At 42.5% G+C, this 22810-nt stretch overlaps 1 protein-coding gene across 1 annotated transcript; it reads right to left on the reverse strand.

Annotated features, from left to right (window-relative positions):
- Nucleotides 1–5134: 5134 nt before the first annotated feature.
- Nucleotides 5135–16002, reverse strand: LOC311128549 (glucagon receptor-like; the record flags this gene model as incomplete). The annotated part of the gene is made up of 12 exons (XM_084160737.1): nucleotides 5135–5206; nucleotides 8385–8426; nucleotides 8562–8700; nucleotides 10856–10947; nucleotides 11165–11234; nucleotides 11348–11408; nucleotides 11503–11662; nucleotides 12010–12166; nucleotides 12463–12569; nucleotides 13084–13205; nucleotides 15208–15315; nucleotides 15906–16002. The coding sequence occupies 12 exons, from the start codon at nucleotides 16000–16002 to the stop codon at nucleotides 5135–5137; spliced, it is 1227 nt and encodes a 408-aa protein (XP_084016863.1).
- Between the last annotated feature and the right edge of the window lie 6808 nt (nucleotides 16003–22810).

The raw sequence follows: 22810 nt of genomic DNA on the forward strand, positions 1-22810 counted from the left end.
CAATCTGTACACTCCCGCTACAACCGCCGCCGTTTCCAACGGCGATACGTAGACACGTCTTTACGTCCCGTGGTGCCTCTGGGAGCAGTAGTTCAGGACCATAGAGAGCAATAGTAATGGCGTCTTTTTGTAGCCATTAACTCCGCAATGGCTCGTTGTGCAAATGAATGTGGTTTTTGGAGTTTTTTTGGATTAACGCCGAAAATAAAGTCTGTGGTAAACACAGGTTTATAAGATCGTATACGTTTTGCTCTATGTGATAATCTTCATCAGCTAACGTCACATTTTGTGAATTTTGAAGTGTTTATGTACTCAAAACAAGCACAAAAAGGCTTCATAATTCATTAAGGTAATGTTAACTGACTGATATCTCATAGAACAAAACATACACTATATATACAAAATTTGTGGACACCCCTTCAAATTAGTGGATTCGACTATTTCAGCCACATATATAAAATCTAGCACACAGCCATGCAATCGCCATTGACAAACATTGGCAGTAGAACGGCCTTACTGAAGAGCTCAGTCACTTTCAACGTGGCACCATCATAGGATGCCACCTTTCCAACCAGCCAGTTCTTCAAATTTCTGCCCTACTAGAGCTGCCACTGTCAACTGTAAGTGAAGTGGAAATGTCTAGGGACCGTCGAGTGCTTAAGTGTAAAAATAGTCTGTCCTCAGTTGCAACACTCACTACCAAGTTCCAAATTGCCTCTGGAAGCAACGTCAGCACAATAACTGTTCGTCGGGAGCTTCATGGTCGAGCAGCCGCACAAAAGCCTAAGATCACCATGCGCAATGCCAAGCATCGGCTGGAGTGGTGTAAAGCTTGCCGCCATTGGACTCTGGAGCACTGGAAACGCGTTCTCTGGATTGATGAATCACACTTCACCATCTGGCAGTCCGATGGACAAATCTGAGTTTGGCATATGCCAGGAGAACGCTACCTGCCCCAATGCATAGTGCCAACTGTAAAATTTGGTGGAGGAGGAATAATGGTCTGGGGCTGTTTTTCATGGTTTGGGCTAGGCCCCTTAATTCCAGTGAAGGGAAATCTTAATGCTACAGCATACAATGACATTCTAGACAATTTTGTGCTTCCAACCTTGTGGCAACAGTTTGGTGAAGGCCCTTTCCTGTTTCAGCATGACAATTCCCCTGTGCACAAAGCGAGGTCCATACAGAAATGGTTTGTCGAGATCAGCGTGGAAGAACTTGACTGGCCTGCACAGAGCCCTGACCTCAACTCCATTGAACACCTTTGGGATGAATTGGAACGCTGACTGCGAGCCAGGCCTAATCTCCCAACATCAGTGCCCGACCTCATTAAGGCTCTTGTGGCTGAATGGAAGCAAGTCCCCGCAGCAATGTTCCAACATCTAGTGGAAAGCCTTCCCAGAAGAGTGGAGGCTGTTATAGCAGCAAAGGTGGGACCAACTCCATATTAATGCCCATGATTTTGGAATGAGATGTTCAACGAGCAGCTGTCCACATACCTTTGGTCATGTAGTGTATCAGATCTCCTAAGCCTGTGTTAACCTCAGACCTTATTTTCAGCGTCTATCCCAAAACCCAATTTTTCCCCCATTTGAACAAGAGAGTATGAGGCGAAGCGAGAGGTTTTATTTACTCTGCCCAAAATCTGTCCACAGAAATAAACCCATGAAGTGAGGAATTTTTATATAGAGGTCAATGAGATGAGGGTCGAATTTGGTCAACAACAAAAAAGTATTGCTAATTTGCTACATTGGGCTTATTTGATCAAATAGAAGTTTGGTAATGGTTAGGAATGCACTGATATAAGTGGACTCAAGTGGCATTTCGGCAACTCTGAAAAATACTACTTTATATTGGAGTTGTGCCTGTTGTCATGAAGATAGATAGAGGACTCATCATGGATATAACCCATTTTAGCATGGACATTGCCTTTGAGGGCTTCCACCATTTTAAAGTAGTCAAATTGGTGGGGATTTTTATGAGTTGGGAGCAATCCACAAATGAAGAAGAAGAAAATTGACTACTTTAGCCTCAATTGCGCTGCCCATGCTGTCACAGACGCTGTAAAAGCACATATACAAAGATGAGTCCTCTATCTATCTCTATGGCCCGTTGTTCACATGTGTTTCTGCTCTCTCATTGGCTAGAATGGTCCCACCTGATCTCACCTCCTCCCGCCTGCCTTCCATCTTTGAGGAAATGTATTTCCATTGTTAGATCAGTCACTCGACTATCTTGTCGAAATAATAGACAATCTTTGGCTGAACAACCAGAGGTAACTATTTTCTGGTGTTTAGGACTACAAGCTGGCGAGCTCTATTGGACACATTCCAGATCTTACAACGCCTGGATAGGTATTTTACATATCAGCAAACCACATCATATGTTAAAGCAATCTGTCAGTCGATGACACAGTCGATGACGTGGCATGCAACCATTGGTTGATGCATGTAGCATTAGAGCAGGGGAGCCCGACCAATGTCTTGAGTTGGATAAGGATAATTTAAATCATAAATTCCACACTAAACATGATATGGTAAAAGGTTAAATTGCATAAAGTGACTGATATATTCAGGGTTCACACACGCATTAATAGCACAAACGTGTTTGAATTATCCACCCCATGGCCTCCAGAAAGACAACAACAGGAAAAAGTATGATTTTTTAATGTAATATTTCTCTTTATCTATTGACATTTCAAAAGTATTGTAGCGATAAGCTTCACTCGTCTCAAATACACACCCCTTGCACAGTCTTCACATTTTGGTGCCTTAAAATGAAATCTAAAAAGGAAATAAATGTGATTTTTTTGCCCCCTACCGATCTACACAACCTACTCCACATTTTAAAAGTGAGAGATTTTTTTTCTCCAAATTAATAAAAAATGAAGATGTCTTCCCACCCCAGAGTTAATACTTGGTGGAAGCAGCCTTTGGCAGCCATTGCAGCTGTGAATAATTTTGAATAACATTCTACCAACTTTGCATTTATTTTCAAGTATTGTGGTGAAAGCATCATGTTATGGGTATGCTTGCCACCGGCAGAGACTGGGGTATTTTGTTAGGATCAAAATAAATATGAAAGGAGCAAAGCCCAGTTAAAAAGTTAGAGGCAAACCCGCCTCAGTCTTCTGAAAACCTAACCCTGGTATAGTTTTGTTTTTCAGTTACCCAAATGTTAATGCCAAACACACACCAGAATGGCTTTCCAAGAGGCATTGAGTATTCCTGAGAGGTCCAAGCCAGAAGGTTTCTATATTGCTGTCCATCAATGACTCCCAACCTAATTTATTTATTTCCTTCTTAATGCGTTTGAGCCAATCAGTTGTGTTGTGACAAGGTATACAGAAGATAGCCCTATTTGGTAAAAGACCAAGTCCATATTATGGCAAGAACAGCTCAAATAAGCAAAGAGAAACGACAGTCCATCATTACTTTAAGACATGAAGGTCAGTCAATACGGAACATTTCAACCAGCTTCACCTGGAATGCTTTTCCAACAATCTTGAAGGAGTTCCCACAAATGCTGACCACTTGTTGGCTGCTTTTCCTTCACTCTGCGGTCTGACTCATCCCAAACCATCTCAATTTGGTTGAGGTCGGGGGATTGTGGAGGCAAAGTCATCTGATGCAGCACTCCATCACTCTCCTTCTTGGTAAAATAGCCCTTACACAGCCTGGAGGTGTGTTGGGTCATTGTCCTGTTGAAAAAAAATTATAGTCCCACTAAGCCCAAACCAGATGGGATGGCGTATTGCTGCAGAATGCTGTGGCAGCCATGCTGGTTAAGTGTGCCTTGAATTCTAAATAAATCACAAACAGTGTCACCAGCAAAGCACCCCCACACCATAACACCTCCTCCTCCATGCTTTACGGTGAGAAATACACATGCGGATCATTGTTACCTATCGCTACACAAAAGCCACAGCCCTTCCAGAGCAAGGGAAACAACTACTTCAAGGTCTCCGAGCGAGTGATGTCACAGATTGAAACGCTACTAGCGCGCACCGCTAACTAGCTAGCCATTTGACACCGGTTACACAAAGTTGGTAGAATCTTATTTAAAATGATTCCCAGCTGTAATGGCTGCCAAAGGTATTTCCACTAAGTATTAACTCTGGGGTGTGAACACAAATGCAATTTAGACATGTTCTTTTTCTTTTGTGGAACATTTTCTTTAACTTTGAAAATGTGGAGTAAGTTGTGTAGATCGGCAGGATTTGTAAAAATGTAATCCCTTTTTAGATGTAATGTTAAAGCGGGGGGGAGTTGGATGTGTAGACTTTCACTAGGCACTGTACCACCCATCATTTGGAAATACATTAAAATACTGTACATCAACAGAGTGACACACAAATAATATCTTACTTAAAGGCCCAGTGCAGTCAAAATTCTGTTTTGTATCATATTGTACAACAGCTGATTAAACTAACACTGTAAAAATTAGTTGCAGGTTGAAAATACAATTTACACAGGACCTTCTAATCAGCAGGTTTTGCATGGGTGGAGTTTTGTCTTGCCTGGCGTAATCACCAGACGGTATAAGTTGATAGAAAAAAATGTAAAACCTCTCTGCCAACAGCTAATTTTCAGTTTACATTAGGCACCTCCAATTAGGCCCCTCACTCAGACCACTCCTAGACAGTCCTAGGAAACATCTTGTTTCTGAAATAGCTTTTTGCTGAACAGTTATTTTTGTTTCTTTTTTAACATTTTAATTGAAAACTATTACAGTACGGTACTTAGTTGTTACCCAGAAATGATTTGATATTAGGATAACAATGGCTGCATTTGGGCCTTTAATCTGAATAAATATTTACAACATGTGGAGGTAACTCTACTGGGTCATTTAAGTGAATGAGGAATGACATCTGCATAGATGGACTAGACCCTGTGGTCTCATTATGAGTTAGGTGTGTGCAGTCTGTACTCTTGTCCAGGGTCGCTGTTGTGGTAAGACAATGCAGTTGAGCGAGAGACTCTGGTGTCATGGAGGTGTTCCGAGCCTGTTTTCTTGAACTTTGAGTCTGTGGAGATGGAGGACTATCGGGCTGGACTCCTGTTGCTGGTGTAGAAGCTCCATTGTTCTCTGGAACTGTGGCGATGGAGTATGGTTCTACTCTTGTCTCGGTTAGTCACTGTCCACAGCACACCACCTCCATCTCCATCCTACAGCTTTGCAGTTTCTTCGCAAGCTCTGTCTTCACCTGCAACCAACAGAGGAAAAACATTCTTCCCTCCCTTCACCTGAAATGTGTGAGTTTGTCCTTGCTGGTCACTGATGCACTGTCTACTATTCTTCATACAATTATACCCCCTCAGTAAATGACAGCCTGTCTATTTGCTAAATCAATTTATAATCAAAGGATGTTGGATTGATGAATTTTTCCTACTCGAGAAGGGTAAAAGAGGATATCTGCAACTATACTGTAGATGAGAATGGAAGAAGCTACCCGGATCCACGAGGGGGCGAAAGGGGGCTTAGCCCCCTCAGTTCAAACTTTAGCCCCCTCAGTTTAAGTTTTATGTCCCTACATAAAAATAGCAAAAAAGTTTCAATGATTGGGTGACAGATTGGTGCAAAAATAATCTATCTCCATTGCGCTGTGTCAGCACAATGGACAGGGCACGCCGCAGTGTGTGTAGGGGGGCTATGGAAAGTCACTGGGTGGTAAGGTATGACTCCTTTGGGTTTCCATAAAAAGCAGAAAAAAACACATGCGTTCCTAAAACACAGAAGTAAGACTCGAGGCTACAAGGTTGCTGAAGGCGGTGACAGACCCCGGGTTTAAGTTTACAGCCATCATGGTGCACAGAATCCTCAGTCTTCTCGATCCTCCAAGCAAATTACTCCAGGCAAAAGCAACAGATATTTACACTGGAGTCAAAGTGGTCCGCAGTGTGTTGGAGTGTGTCGAGAAGCTGAGGAGCGACAGTGAGTTCGAAGCCATTTAGGCACAGTGCAGTGCAAGTGGCACTGACACACCACCACCGGCTCCAAGCAAACAACGATATTACAGTATGAAAGTACAAACCTCCAGACATACGTAATGGACAGTACAGTAGGCCAGCAGGACAGAGGAGAAGAGACTGAGTGTAAAACACTGTTGGATGTTGTCATTGGTGAAATGTCAGAACAATTCAGCGAACGCAACAGCCAACTGGTGGAGACCCTGTGTGCCTTTGACCCAGAGAGCCATGACTTTCTAAATGTGAAAAGGGTGAATCCACTGCTGGATCTAAGCAAAACAGATTTGGTGGAAGCTGAGTTTAGTGTCGCTCGCCAGTTTTTGCAGACTGAAATCGCCCGTTCTGGCTCCAATGAGGACAAATGGACCCCACTTGATATCCTGCAACGATTCTCTGGGCCTCTCTCCGCTATGCCGACCATGCTTACTGCACTGAAACATGGACTGACTTTTGGGGCGTCCAGTCAGCACAGAATAAACATGCTACACCCAAGGAAAACTCAACTAATCCAACTGGCATTTGAGGGGGATCTCACAAGAAGATTTCAGGGAGAATGGAATGATCGATTACTCAGGAAATTCCACAGAGCATCAAAGAAACTGCAACTCTTTTGAAAAGGTAAGATTGAAACAATCTAGCTGGTTGGTTTTGATCAAAATCGTCCTTTAGTGTGTAGGGCGCTGTCCATCGTGTTGATAGAGCGCAGCGAGATGTCGTGCCATTGAACCTGTCACTTAGTCAGTGGTATAGCGTGATATAAGCCGGATTCAATATAATTTTAATGCAAGAATCAAATGACGCCCCTGGGTATAGCTACATATCGGTATGTTTCATCATAGAAATAGATAGGCTACATTCGACTATGGTTTTCTTAGTAGCCAATTGGTTTTCATTGCTGTAAATGGAACTGTACGCATTGGAAACATGTTTATGGTAGTCTGGCATTGCTTAATTGACTACGTGGGTCGAATTTGATTCACAGAAGTGTATTGTGCCATATCACAACCTGTTGCTGAATTCATGAGCGAGTGGTATGATGTTCCATGTTTGAAGCGGGCCTGTATAGGCCTATTTGTTTGGCAAGACAGCTGTGCATGGCTGGTTTTGATTATTTGGATCTCCATTCGCCTTTTGTTTACTGTGTTTGTTTACTGTTCATGTAATTAGCCTAAATATAGATTGTGTCATGCCTTTATCGATCTGATATTTTGTTTACAAGGCCTACTACATGGTACCGCTGTTTTGTTCTGTTCACATTCATTCGCATTCACAGTATTTATGTTTGCATGCATGAATAACTAGGCTACTACTTTCAGCATTTAGTTTGCATTATTTTGGTAAAACAGCTGTGTGTATGGCTGCATTCACATAGGCTGTTTGTAATAGGTGAATTGCCCTATCTATCTTGTAGCCAATATTCATTACCATAACGGGCTAGCTGTAGGGCGCTGTCCATTGTGCTGATACAGTGCAGCAGCGATTTCAGATTTCAAAAGCACTCAATGATCTTGGAGTGTCAGCATTTTAACTTTATGTTTATTGTAGAATAGCGTGATTATATAAGCAGAATTCAATATCATTCCAATGCAAGAATCCCCCAAAATGTAGCCCCCTCGCCGATTTCAACTGCCGCTTTAGCCACTTTATCCTGGGGCCAGGTCTGAAGCTACCGCACATTAGAATGAACAAGTCTGACGTTCAAAAGGCAATCATCTAATAATAGTAGTTGCCCATTCTTAAAGTAATTCAGAATGTCATTAACATATATTTCAGATACTAGCGAACCTGTCAGATACTTGTGTCACGGATTCTGCCGAGGCTGCTCCTCCTCCTTGCTCGGGCAGGCTTCGGCGTTCGTCGTCCCCGGAGTACTAGCTACTGCCGATCGATGTTTCGGTGTTTGTCTTGTTTTGTCTTGAGTGGTTACACCTGTTGTCTATTATGTTTGATTGTAGATCCTATAATTAACCTTGTCTCACGTTTGGTATTTGTGTGTTATTGTTTGTGTCTAGGCGGTATCGGCATCGCTTTTGTCATATCTCGTGTATGTTGTTTTCCCCTCCCGGTTCAGAGGTTTTGTTTTGTTCTTTACATTTAGTAAAGTACGTCTGCTAGTATCTCTGTGTCCTGCGCTTGACTTCACTCACCGCATACACGTCGCTCCTGACAACTTGTGACCCATCTGATTTCACATCACACCATAACCCAGACAATTTACAGCAATTGTCACAGATAATTGAGGTAGCCGAATGAGTCTTCAATCAGGGATGTGCTGTTGGCATTAAGTGTGTGCATTACAGCTTATATAGGAAAGGATGGGACACCTCAGGGGGCAGCATGTGATGAGTTTGATGGATGGAAAACAATAGAAAAACATGTAACATAACAGAAAAAACACAACAGAATCTCACAAACCTCTTTGTTACAGTAGCAGTACAGCACAGCCACCAGAAATCCCTATAGAGACACAACACTTGGGTTTAAACAGAACATTGATAGGCTTCATTTGCTAGGTAATAATGCAAGGCTATGCTAGGCTATGGTTTGTATTGACTGGGTTGATCTGGGTGACCTGGTTTACAGGTTCCTCACCTGAAATGAGTTGAGGAAGAGTGTGAAGAAGACCTTGATGTAGCGCAGGATGCCAGTGGTCTGCTCATCAGTGGCGAAGATGAAGATGACCTCATGGATGCCAAATAGAGGGATGAGGGTCAGGGTCGCCTTGGCCAAGCTATCAGGAGACAGGACACAGGGAGGCAATTTGTCTCACTGTCTCAAGTCATTTTCCGCATGTCTTGCCCTGTTTCTTTTCATCTGTCCCTTTATCTATCAAATTGGATGCCACATCGGTAAAGGAAGAGGCATGTACACTACCAGTCAAAAGTTTGGACATTCATTCAAGGGTTTTTCTTTATTTTTACTATTTTATACATTGTAGAATAATGGTGAAGACATCATGAAATAACACATATGGAATCATGTAGTAACCAAAAAAAGTGTTAAACAAATCAAAATATATTTTATATTTCAGATTCTTCAAATAGCCACCCTTTGCCTTGATGACAGCTTTGCACACTCTTGGCATTCTCTCAACCAGCTTCATGAGGTAGTCACCTGGAATGCATTTCAATTAACAGGTGTGCCTTCTTAAAAGTTAATTTGTGGAATTTCTTTCCTTCTTAATGCGTTTGAGCCAATCAGTTGTGTTGTGACAAGGTATACAGAAGATAACCCTATTTGGTAAAAGACCAAGTCCATATTATGGCAAGAACAGCTCAAATAAGCAAAGAGAAACGACAGTCCATCATTACTTTAAGACATGAAGGTCAGTCAATACGGAACATTTCAAGAACTTTGAAAGTTTCTTCAAGTGCAGTCGCAAAAACCATGAAGTGCTACAATGAAACTGGCTCTCATGAGGACCGCCACAGGAATGGAAGACCCAGAGTTACCGCTGCTGCAGAGGATAAGTTCATTAGAGTTACCAGCCTCAGAAATTGCAGCCCAGTTCAAGTAACAGACACATCTCAACATCAACTGTTCAGAGGGGACTGTGTGAATCAGGCCTTCATGGTCAAATTGCTGCAAAGAAACCACTACTAAAGGACACCAATAAGAAGAAGAGACTTGCTTGGGCCAAGAAACACGAGCAATGGACATTAGACCAGTGGAAATTTGTCCTTTGGTCTGGAGTCCAAATTGGAGATTTTTGGTTGCAACCGCTGTGTCTTTGTGAGACACGGTGTGGGTGAACGGATGATCTCCGCATGTGTAGTTATTTCCCTTGCTCTGGAAGGGCCGTGGCTTTTGTGTAGCGATAGGTAACAATGCTCCGCATGTGTATTTCTCACCGTAAAGCATGGAGGAGGAGGTGTTATGGTGTGGGGGTGCTTTGCTGGTGACACTGTCTGTGATTTATGTAGAATTCAAGGGACACTTAACCAGCATGGCTACCACAGCATTCTGCAGCGATACGCCATCCCATCTGGTTTGGGCTTAGTGGGACTATACATTTTTTTCAACAGGACAATGGCTGTGTAAGGGCTATTTTACCAAGAAGGAGAGTGATGGAGTGCTGCATCAGATGACCTGGCCTCCACAATCCCCCGACCTCAACCCAATTGAGATGGTTTGGGATAAGTCGGACCGCAGAGTGAAGGAAAAGCAGCCAACAAGTGCTCAGCATATGTGGGAACTCCTTCAAGACTGTTGGAAAAGCATTACAGGTGAAGCTGGTTGAGAGAATGCCAAGAGTGTGAAAAGCTATCATCGAGGCAAAGGGTGGCTATTTGATGAATCTCAAATATAAAATATATTTTGATTTGTTTAACACTTATGTCACGACTTCCTCCGAGGCTTCCTCCTCTCCTTGTTCGGGCAGGCTTCGGCGTTCGTCGTCACCGGCCTTCTAGCCACTGCCGCTCCTCATCTCATCATTCCATTTGTTTTGTCTTGTTTATTACACACACCTGGTTCATATGCCCTCATCAGTACCTGTATAAGTGTTCCCTCTGCCCCCTTGTCTTTGTGTGTGATTGTTTATTGTGAGGAGAGTGAAGCTCGGTGGAGCTCCTTGTATTTTGTATCGCCAGGTTATTTTCCCGTGTGCCTTGTTGGTTCCAGTGCGCTCTGTATTCCGGAATAAATCCAGTTATTCTGTGATTTACCCTCCTGTGCCCGACTCCTTCAAATCACCCATCACAACTTATTTGGTTACTACATGATTCCATATGTGTTATTTCATGGTTTTGATGTCTTCACTATTATTCTACAATGTAGAAAATAGTAAAAATCAAGAAAAACCCTGGAATGAGTAGTTGTGTCCAAACTTTTGACTGGTACTGTATGTAATATCATTATATCAGTCTCTTGTCTTTCTTCCTTACCGAAGCTTGTAGTCAGGATAGCCATTCTGATTGTTGGCACGTAGTTTGGACAGAATAACCTTCAAAATCTTCATGAAAATCAATAAATTGATCTGTTGACAGTAGCAAATACAATCTTTCAAAAACAAACACAGATACACAGCCATGTATGACAAGTAGGCTATAAATATGCAGACCAAAACTAAACAATACAATGCACACAGACACGCATGCAAATACACACACACACGCACACACACACACACATACACACGCACACCCACAGTGAAACATTTACATAACAAAAACAGAGCCAATAGCCGCCCTCACCAGTGACGCAAACAGAATGGGGAACCGTATTATCCACCAGTAGCTCATATTTTCATTGACTGCCCAGCACCTGAGGGTACCAGATTGGGACATTCACTGTTTAGGCCTGTCTCAGCTAAATCAATACAAACAATAGGCCATGCAGTGTGCACTGATTGAGGTGACATACGGACACACACTCACTCTTTGTTTTCTCTCAATAGCTTGGCCAACATCCAAGGAATGACAAATAAAAGAGGGGTTCCTGACAAAGAAATACAATGAGCATTAAGAAGACACACGTGGATGAAAAAGGCAGAAGTGGTATTTTGGATGCAGACAAAGGATACGTTACTCACCCCAGCCGAGGCAGATGTAAGGCAAGCACTTGTTGTTCTCAATGAATACGGAGGCGATGAGCACCGAATACAGGTAGATGGCCTCTCCAAAGAACCAGTAGTGATTGGCTAGTACACAATACTGCATCACCACCTGGGCCATCCTGCAGCCAATGGCAGCCTTGAGATAAATATAAAGATGGCTGTGATGAGTGTGATGGAAAGGAGTCAGGCGCAGGAGGGTAATCACCGAATACAGAGTTTATTCCTTCGTAGACACACAAATGCACTCAAATAGCGATCAACGAAACAGGCACAGGGGAAATTATCATCTCTGGCAAATACACTGTAACGGATATCCAACAATACATAGGCACAGGGGAAAATCTACCCTGGCAACACAATGTTACGAGTAGCTCCAAATCTGCAAGAAACACAGAGGTGTAAATATAATGTTTAATGGCCTAGGGTGCTAATTTAGATTGGACTATTATGATGTCATGGGATGACTTGCAACCCACAACCCACCTCGTGGCTCAGCATTTCTTCTAGGTCGGCCTGTCTCATGATCTCCCGGCCCCAGTGACGCTCCAGCATGGTGTCCTTGACGATCACCGACACGGCTCGCAGGATGAAAGACACAAACAGGTTTGCGTGGATGTAGTTACGGGTGCAGTGAAGCTTCCTGACAGGGAACAATAGAGGCAGATTGGCAAGAAGTATTACTACCAAAAAAATATCATCAAAGAATACTACCAAGAAATCTTCTCAAGATGTCCTTATGTTTAGTCACACTCACAGCCCCTTCCCATGCGGTTACTTCTCTAGGGTTGCTTTTACAATGCTCATCCAAAGCCTCCTTTTGAGCTTTCTGTGGTAAATATGACTTTGATGGAAGTGCTTGATTACTGGAGTCAAGATGAGTGAACTGGACCAGTGTTTCTATTTGAAGATTGGTGATGAAGAGAGGGACAAGTGTACCTGATACTCAGTAGAATGATGACTGCTGAGACAAGGGTGAAGAGGGACAGGGTGTAGCCAACAGTGTAAAGCATCCTGAAGCTCACCATCAACTGCTTGAACCACAGCTGTGGAAACACGCAGATCGCGTTATCATGGAAACTCATGTCGGAAGAGATTATGTTAAGTAGTACTTTATATACACATGTTGTCACCAACAAAGACATAAACTACTTGAAAAACACTGAGCATTGAAACTAACATTTAAAAGCGTCAGCCGTTCCCAAATTGCTTCCTAGCCATTCCACTTAGCCTTAATCCGTTAATGTTTGCAGATCTGTAAGGTGGATACTCCATCACTACACTGCTTATACCTACAATATCCAGACCCTTCAGATTTGCAGACATTGAAGGCTTTGCGTCAAGGGACTGCATAAGTTGACAGCAGTACAGCCCTCCAAATGATGGAATAGAAGGATGATTTACCTGAAGCGCCCAGGGGCACAGTGCTTATTTACATCTATAAGTAAAAAACAATAGATAGTGATCTATTGTTTTATACTTGTAGGTGTTAATGAGCACTGTGCCCCTGAGCTCTTCAGGTAAATCAGCCTTCTGTTCCGTAGTGTTTTTGTCAGGTACCTCCTGAGATGTGACTTCCTGTTCCTCTTCACACTGAGACATGTCCCTCCAGACTTCCCCGTCCTCCTCCTCCACCCAGTGGCCATCAGAGCCACACTGCCGACGCACCACACCCTGAGACACTGGACATCCCGCGGACATGTCCAGTGTGTGCGCACATATGCACGCACGCACACACACACATAAATACACATTCAGAGTGCACATACAAAAATATTTTCCCACAGAAACATTCATACAGCTTTTGCCCACACACACCCACACACTATTCTGAATGCAACACACGCAAACAATGGTTCGGAATGGGCATAATTATTGGACCTGTGTCTCAGCGTAGGAGTGCTAAAATAGGATCAGTTTTGCCATTTAGATCATAATGAATACGATTATATGAACAGCACTCCTACTTTGATATGTTTTATGAAAAGGTCAATATACAGTGGGGGAAAAAAGTATTTAGTCAGCCACCAATTGTGCAAGTTCTTCCACTTAAAAAGATGAGAGAGGACTGTAATTTTCATCATAGGTACACGTCAACTATGACAGACAAATTGAGGAAAAAAACCCCAGAAAATCACATTGTAGGATTTTTAATGAATTTATTTGCAAATTATGGTGGAAAATAAGTATTTGGTCAATAACAAAAGTTTCTCAATACTTAGTTATATACCCTTTGTTGGCAATGACACAGGTCAAACGTTTTCTGTAAGTCTTCACAAGGTTTTCACACACTGGTATTTTGGCCCATTCCTCCATGCAGATCTCCTCTAGGGCAGTGATGTTTTGGGGCTGTCGCTGGGCAACACGGACTTTCAACTCCCTCCAAAGATTTTCTATGGGGTTGAGATCTGGAGACTGGCTAGGCCACTCCAGGACCTTGAAATGCTTCTTACGAAGCCACTCCTTCGTTGCCCGGGCGGTGTGTTTGGGATCATTGTCATGCTGAAAGACCCAGCCACGTTTCATCTTCAATGCCCTTGCTGATGGAAGGAGGTTTTCACTCAAAATCTCACGATACATGGCCCCATTCATTCTTTCCTTTACACAGATCAGTCGTCCTGGTCCCTTTGCAGAAAAACAGCCCCAAAGCATGATGTTTCCACCCCCATGCTTCACAGTAGGTATGGTGTTCTTTGGATGCAACTCAGCATTCTTTGTCCTCCAAACGCGACGAGTTGAGTTTTTACCAAAAAGTTATATTTTGGTTTCATCTGACCATATGACATTCTCCCAATCCTCTTCTGGATCATCCAAATGCACTCTAGCAAACTTCAGACGGGCCTGGACATGTACTGGCCTAAGCAGGGGGACACGTCTGGCACTGCAGGATTTGAGTCCCTGGCGGCGTAGTGTGATACTGATGGTAGGCTTTGTTACTTTGGTCCCAGCTCTCTGCAGGTCATTCACTAGGTCCCCCCGTGTGGTTCTGGGGTTTTTGCTCACCGTTCTTGTGATAATTTTGACCCCACGGGGTGAGATCTTGCGTGGAGCCCCAGATCGAGGGAGATTATCAGTGGTCTTGTATGTCTTCCATTTCCTAATAATTGCTCCCACAGTTGATTTCTTCAAACCAAGCTGCTTACCTATTGCAGATTCAGTCTTCCCAGCCTGGTGCAGGTCTACAATTTTGTTTCTGGTGTCCTTTGACAGCTCTTTGGTCTTGGCCATAGTGGAGTTTGGAGTGTGACTGTTTGAGGTTGTGGACAGGTGTCTTTTATACTGATAACAAGTTCAAACAGGTGCCATTAATACAGGTAACAAGTGGAGGACAGAGGAGCCTCTTAAAGAAGAAGTTACAGGTCTGTGAGAGCCAGAAATCTTGCTTGTTTGTAGGTGACCAAATACTTATTTTCCACCATAATTTGCAAATAAATTCATGAAAAATCCTACAATGTGATTTTCTGGAGAAAAAAAATCTCTATTTGTCTGTCATAGTTGACGTGTACCTATGATGAAAATTACATGCCTCTCTCATCTTTTTAAGTGGGAGAACTTGCACAATTGGTGGCTGACTAAATACTTTTTTTCCCCACTGTATTTGTGGTATTATTCTGTGACATCATATCACAATTGAATAGATGACCATCGACAATACAAGGTAGATGAAAGTCAAAGGTCAGTCACCCTTGTCGAACCAGGGCAGGTAGGAGGGACAGGACACGTTGACCACCAACCCAGGAAGACCATCAGGCCAGCAGGCGTAGCGGTCAAACGTCCTGTTACAGAACAAGCCTGGGAGACAGACAAAGAACATGACCATGAGCGTTCCATTTGCAGCCTGGTCAACCAGACTGACCACAATGTTGTGTGCAGTGTTTAGAATGGTTTACGAGGCAATTCCATTTGACCAAGGAAAGGCAACTACAATTAGCTGCACTTCAATGCAAACTTATATGTCTATGTTTCCTGTATAAATAAATTACATCTTCTACCACAGTGGTTCCCAACCAGGGGTACTAGGACCCCTGGGGGTACTTGGCCTATCCATAGGGGGTACTTGAGAAGACTCGTGAGACCATAGGTTTACTGGTAAAATGCATGTGAGGGGGTACTTCAGGGGTATTCTGGGCAGAGCAAAATTCAATCGGTGGTACAGTAATCAAAGAAGGTTGTGAACCACTGTTCCACCAGATGCCCTATGGGCCACTTCATAATATAAAAGTACAAAAATATGCCAATGGAACCCATCCTATTTTATCCTTAATTAGTCTTGCTTGCCAGACTTATGGCACTCTACTCCCAGTTGTGTGAGAGACTGTGGGAAGTTTACCAAGGAACCTCTTCTAAATGCCAAATCTATTTGAGTCGAGTTGTGTTCTTACCTTGAGGAAATGGCTCATTGTCAATCATCTTCACACACTCGTCTTTGTAGTGGATCCACCTCATGTAGGTCTCCTCCAGGACTTTCCCACCAACCATCTCCACCTGGAAGAGGAAACAAAACAATGAGTCAGGAAGAACCAAGAGACTAATAACAAGTACAGTACATTCTATCATTCAGTATTTTCTGGTATGTGTGGATGTGTGTGTTTGGTAACACTTTGCTCTATGTTTTTATTACTGAGTAATGAATAGCCTACTTCTCTTTAGCCATCTAGTTGGAATTCAAAAACATGAGTGAATGAATTATATAATGAATGAACTTATGAAAGGTTTCACTGGAGGGGGCAGCTAAAAATGTATTGCTCTGCATGACAGTAGCCACGTTCTGTCTCACCACAGTCCAACCACTAAACAATAGCTGTTTCCTGTTTACAGCTTCATCTCACTGTACACTGTACACTCACTGTACTCTACAGTGTACAACAGTTACAAGTGGCTATTGATATCACTTTGGCTATTGTAGTGTGTCACACTCAACAACACTCAAGACTCAATAACAGAACCATCCATCTCTATATACTGTATGGTTCTACTCAAATCAATACTCAAAATTAGCATGTACAGTGGCTTGCGAAAGTATTCAACCCCCTTGGCATTTTTCCTATTTAGTTGCCTTACAAGCTGGAATTAAAATGGATTTTTTGGGGGTTTGTATCATTTGATTTACACAACATGCCTACCACTTTGAAGATGCAAAATAATTTTTGGGGTGAAACAAACAACAAATAAGACAACAAAACAGAAGACTTGAGCGTGCATAACTATCCCCCCCCCCCCCCCCCCCCCCCTGCCAAGTCAATACATTGTAGAGCCACCTTTTGCAGCAATTACAGTGCCTTGCAAAAGTATTCATTCACCTTGACGTTTTTCCTATTTTGTTGCATTACAACCTGTAATTTAAATGGATTTTTATTTGGATGTCATGTAATGGACATACACAAAATAGCCCAAATGGGTGAAGTGAAATGAAAAAAATAACTTCTTAAAAAAATTATACAAAATAAATAACGGAAAAGTGGTGCGTGCATATGTATTCACCCCCTTTGCTATGAAGCCCCTCAATAAGATCTGGTGCAACCAATTACCTTCAGAAGTCACATAATTAGTTAAATAAAGTCCACCTGTGTGCAATCTATGTGTCACATGATCTGTCACATGATCTCAGTATATATACACCTGTTCTGAAAGGCCCCAGAGTCTGCAACACCACTAAGCAAGGGGCACCACCAAGCAAGCGGCACTATGAAGACCAAGGAGCTCTCCAAACAGGTGAGGGACAAAGTTGTGGAGAAGTACAGAACAGGGTTGGGTTATAAGAAAATATCTGAAACTTTGAACAACCCACGGAGCACCATTAAATCCATTATTAAAAAATGGAAAGAATATGGCACCACAACAAACCTGCCAAGAGAGGGCCGCCCTCCAAAACTCACGGACCAGGCAAGGAGGGCATTAATCAGAGAGGCAACAAAGAGACCAAAGATAACCCTGAAGGAGCTGCAAAGCTCCACAGCGGAGTTTGGAGTATCTGTCCATAGGACCACTTTAAGCCATACACTCCACAGAGCTGGGCTTTACGGAAGAGTGGCCAGAAAAAAGCCAAACACGTTTGGTGTTCGCCAAAAGGCATGTGGGAGACTCCCCAAACATATGAAAGAAGGTACTCTGGTCAGATGAGACTAAAATTGAGCTTTTTGGCTATCAAGGAAAACGCTATGTCTGGCGCAAACCCAACACCTCTCATCACCCCGAGAACACCATCCCCACAGTGAAGCATGGTGGTGGCAGCATCATGCTATGGGGATGTTTTTCATCGGCAGGGACTGGGAAACTGGTCAGAATTGAAGGAATGATGGATGACGCTAAATACAGGGAAATTCTTGAGGAAAACCTGTTTCAGTCTTCCAGAGATTTGAGACTGGGACGGAGGATCACCTTCCAGCTGGACAATGACCCTAAGCATACTGCTAAAGCAACACTTGAGTGGTTTAAGGTTAAACATTTAAATGTCTTGGAATGGCCTAGTCAAAGCCCAGACCTCAATCCAATTGAGAATCTGTGGCATGACTTAAAAATTGCTGTACGCCAGCGGAACCCATCCAACTTGAAGGAGCTGGAGCAGTTTTGCCTTGAAGAATGGGCAAAGATCCCAGTGGCTAGATGTGCCAAGCTTACAGAGACATACACCAAGAGACTTAAAGCTGTAATTGCTGCAAAAGGTGGCTCTACAAAGTCATGACTTTGGGGGGGTGAATAGTTATGCACGCTCAAGTTTTCAGTTTTCTTGGTCTTATTTCTTGTTCGTTTCACCCCAAAAAATATTTTGCATCTTCAAAGTGGTAGGCATGTTGTGTAAATGAAATGATACAAACCCCCCAAAAATAGCAACAAAATAGGAAAAATGCAAAGGGGGGTGAATACTTTCGCAAGCCACTGGGGGTATGTCTCTATGAGCTTGGCACATCTAGCCACTGGGATTTTAGCCCATTCTTCAAGGCAAAACTGCTCCAGCTCCTTCAAGTTGGATGGGTTCCGCTGGTGTACAGCAATCTTTAAGTCATACCACAGATTCTCAATTGGATTGAGGTCTGGGCTTTGACTAGGCCATTCCAAGACATTTAAATGTTTACCCTTAAACCACTCAAGTGTTGCTTTAGCAGTATGCTTAGGGTCATTGTCCTGCTGGAAGGTGAACCTCCGTCCCAGTCTCAAATCTCTAAAAGACTGAAACAAGTTTCCCTCAAGGATTTCCCTGTATTTAGCGCCATCCATCATCCCTTCAATTCTGACCAGTTTCCCAGTCCCTGCCGATGAAAAACATCCCCACAGCATGATGCTGCCACCACCATGCTTCACTGTGGGGATGGTGTTCTTGGGGTGATGAGAGGTGTTGGGTTTGCGCCAGACATAGCGTTTTCCTTGATAGCCAAAAAGCTCAATTTTAGTCTCATCTGACCAGAGTACCTTCTTCCATATGTTTGGGGAGTCTCCCACATGCTTATTTCTTTCTTTAAACAATGGCTTTTTTCTGGCCACTCTTCCGTAAAGCCCAGCTCTGTGGAGTGTACGGCTTAAAGTGGTCCTATGGACAGATACTCCAATCTCTGCTGTGGAGCTTTGCAGCTCCTTCAGGGTTATCTTTGGTCTCTTTGTTGCCTCTCTGATTAATGTCATCCTTGCCTGGTCCGTGAGTTTTGGTGGGCGGCCCTCTCATGGCAGGTTTGTTGTGGTGCCATATTCTTTCCATTTTTTAATAATGGATTTAATGGTGCTCCGTGGGATGTTCAACGTTTCTGATATTCTTTTATAACCCAACCCTGATCTGTACTTCTCCACAACTTTGTCCCTGACCTGTTTGGAGAGCTTCTTGGTATTCATGGTGCCGCTTGCTTGGTGGTGCCCCTTGTTTAGTGGTGTTGCAGACTCTGGGGCCTTTCAGAACAGGTGTATCTTTACTGAGATCATGTGACACTTAGATTGCGCACAGGTGGACTTTATTTAACTAATTATGTGACTTCTGAAGGTAATTGGTTGCACCAGATCTTATTTAGGGGCTTCATAGCAAAGGGGGTGAATACATATGCACGCACCACTTTTCTGTTATTTATTTTTTTGAATTTAACTTCACCAATTTTGACTATTTTGTGTGTGTCCATTACATGGAATCCAAATAAAAATCAATTTAAATTACAGGTTGTAATGCAACAAAATAGGAAAAACACCAAGGGGGATGAATACTTTTGCAAGGCACTGTAACAGATACAGTCTCAATACAGTCTTTTGCTCATATCTCACCTTCTGCATCTTCAGCAGCAGTAGGCACATTAGGGCCATGCTTCCCCTGTTCCATGTCATCTCTGTTCGGGGGATGAGCTATATATGTGAGGTCAAGAACAGGGACAATCATCTCTTTATAACCACTCTGGACAAGCAGTGCACGATGCACATTCTGTATAAAACCTTGAATCTTTTTTTTTCTTCGTACGACCTTATGGTAGACTGCACAAATAACAGAAGGAATCATTCACTCTGCCCTGTAATTTCTTGATATTTCTCTGTACATTACCTGGTCTCTGACCTCTCTTCACTCAGGTATTTTATATTAATTCATTTCCCTCAGAGATTAAAGGCAAGCCATGGCAATATTTTCTAATGAGATACATATCTTCCAATTATTCTGTTATTAAATTCTGTGTTTGTTTAGTTTTTTTTTATTGAGATGCCGGTCAATGGGTAAGTCCTACAGATGTTGGATCTTAATTTGATCTCTCTTTTGTTCCTGCATAGCAGGAAATGCAAACGTGTAGTGTATTAAAAGTTTTAAAAGGCTTCTAAAGTTTGTAATTTCAACTTTAAAATGGCAGACGTGATTTGCCCTAACAAAAAATGTATCAACCCCTATAGAAAATGTCCAAGAATTATAATCCACATAATAATTCACATTTCCTGTTGCTGCAGGATTATTTTCCTGCTGTGGCAAACTGGCTCAAATTAAGATCCTACATCTGTTGAGGAGACCTACCAGAGTTTGATCATATTTTTAAACAAGAGGTGCGTTTTCCAGTTATTATATTATTTATTTTTGTTTTTCACAGAATTGAGATGGTCAGTTGGTAGCTAAGTCCAGGAGGATACCTGCTTGAGGTGGAGCAATTATTCTCTAGAAACATGTTCTCCCAAGGCTATAATTGCACAATAAATGTATATTTAATGTGGTGTTGCTCTGCCACATACTTAAACATGCAGTCCATAATTCAAGTTATATTCAAGAATCAATGGCTAAATAAAAGTCAAAAAATGTATGTACCAATCCTGAATTTCCCTTTTAAACTACCTATAGATTCTACCTATAGCAGGGCTGCCCCTGGGCATAGGGCCCCGGCCGCTTGGGGGCCCCCAACTTTTTTAGGAACTCAGTCGGGGTCTCAACTTACTGTTGTGCGTTACAATTGTAGAATACAGCAGGTGCAATTTCGAAATGTAGTTGTGCGTCAGCAGTTCTTGTTATGTCAGTCACTGACAGTCACTCAATTAGCCCTTCAGTAAAACATTTTCGATTGGTAAGTTAGTCTACCCAGGTATCAAAAGTTGTAGTAATCATGGCCGAATTACCGACCAGGCACGAAGGGCACGTGCCCAGGGGCCCTGACCTCCATGGGGTCTCCATTGATTTTGTTAGTCACTCTCACTCAGATATCATATTAACATGGCATAAGTCATGGCAAAATGTGTATAATTTCAGAAAACGTGCTTTAAAACTGCCAAAATGTCTCTTCACCCCATGGCAAAATGTGTAGAATTGCAGCAAATTAGCTGTAAGAAAGCACCAAAAAATCCACCCCGTGGCAAAACAAGTAGCATTGCAAGAAATGAGTTATACAGTTGCTAAATGCTTTCTCCGGCCCATAGCAGAATGTGTAGAATTGCAGCAAATTAGTTGTAAAACTGCAAAAAAAAGCTATACGCCCCATGGGACAATGACCCAAAACACCTCCAGGCTGTGTAAGGGCTATTTGACCAAGAAGGAGAGTGACGGAGTGCTGCATCAGATGACCTGGCCTCCACAATCCCCTGACCTCATCCCAATTGAGATGGTTTGGGATGAGTTGGACCACAGAGTGGAAAAGCAGCCAACAAGTGCTCAGCATATGTGGGAACTCCTTCAATATTGTTGGAAAAGCATTCCAGGTGAAGCTGGTTGAGAGAATGATAAGAGTGTGCAAAGCTGTTATCAAGGCAAAGGGTGGCTACTTTGAAGAATCTCAAATATAAAATATATTTTGATTTGTTTAACACTTATTTGGTTACTACATGATTCCATATGTGTTATTGGACACTTTTTGGCAGGGGGACATTATTTGGCATGATTGGCCGCCCAACCAAATGTTGCCTAAGGGCCCCAAAAGGATATAGCATATATTCTGACACATAAACTGGTCAGTGCCTGCCTTCAATCATCACAGATGGTTCTTAGAACACTTTGAGAAACCTTATTATACTTTATTATAAATAGGAATGAGTCATCCTCCATCATATGCTCTGCAAACATGGCCATTCATCAATCTATCATTCATGGAGTGAAATCTCTAAACAAGATATTAGCTTACCCCACTTAGCTAGGAGAACATTACATCCTAGAGCAAAGAGATTAATTACCCCTGCACGCCTTTGAAACACGCTTTTTGAATCCCCAACTAATGTACTATTGATTAGGCTGTTTTTCACGCTAAAGAGCATCATTCTGGGAGGGGTAAGAGGTGAAGAAACAGAGAGAACAGAAGCAGTGAGCATTGTTAGAGGCCATCTCATTAAGCTGGTTGGCTGCACTAGGTATTCCATTCGTGAAGATCCCACAAGAGTGCCATCACAAGTTTTTGTCCCTACCCTCAAATCTTCAATGCACAATTGGAAAAGCCAGATGAAAGGAGGACGACAATTGAGAGTGAACCCAGCAAACCAAAATTGGTTCTGTGAAATCTGTTCTTTAAAGGAATAGCTAAATACAATTTTATTCGGCACATGCTTCGTAAGCAACAGGTGTAGACTAACAGTGAAATGCTTACTCACAGGCCCTTTCCAACAATGCAGAGTGAAAGAAAATAGAGAAATAATAGAAAAGTAATAATAAATACACAATCGGTAATGATAACTTGGCTATATACACGGGTTACCAGTACCGAGTCGATGTGCAGGGTTACGAGGTAATAACTAGGCAACAACATAGATAATAAACAGTAGCAGCAGCATGATGAGTTTAAAAAATAAGTTGTTGCAAAAAGGATCAATGCAGATAGTTAAATAAACCAAATAGCTACCCAGACTAACTATTTAGCAGTCTTAAGGC

This window comes from Coregonus lavaretus (genome assembly GCF_964263955.1).
Source record: "Coregonus lavaretus genome assembly, chromosome: 1".
Classification (NCBI taxonomy): domain Eukaryota; kingdom Metazoa; phylum Chordata; class Actinopteri; order Salmoniformes; family Salmonidae; genus Coregonus; species Coregonus lavaretus.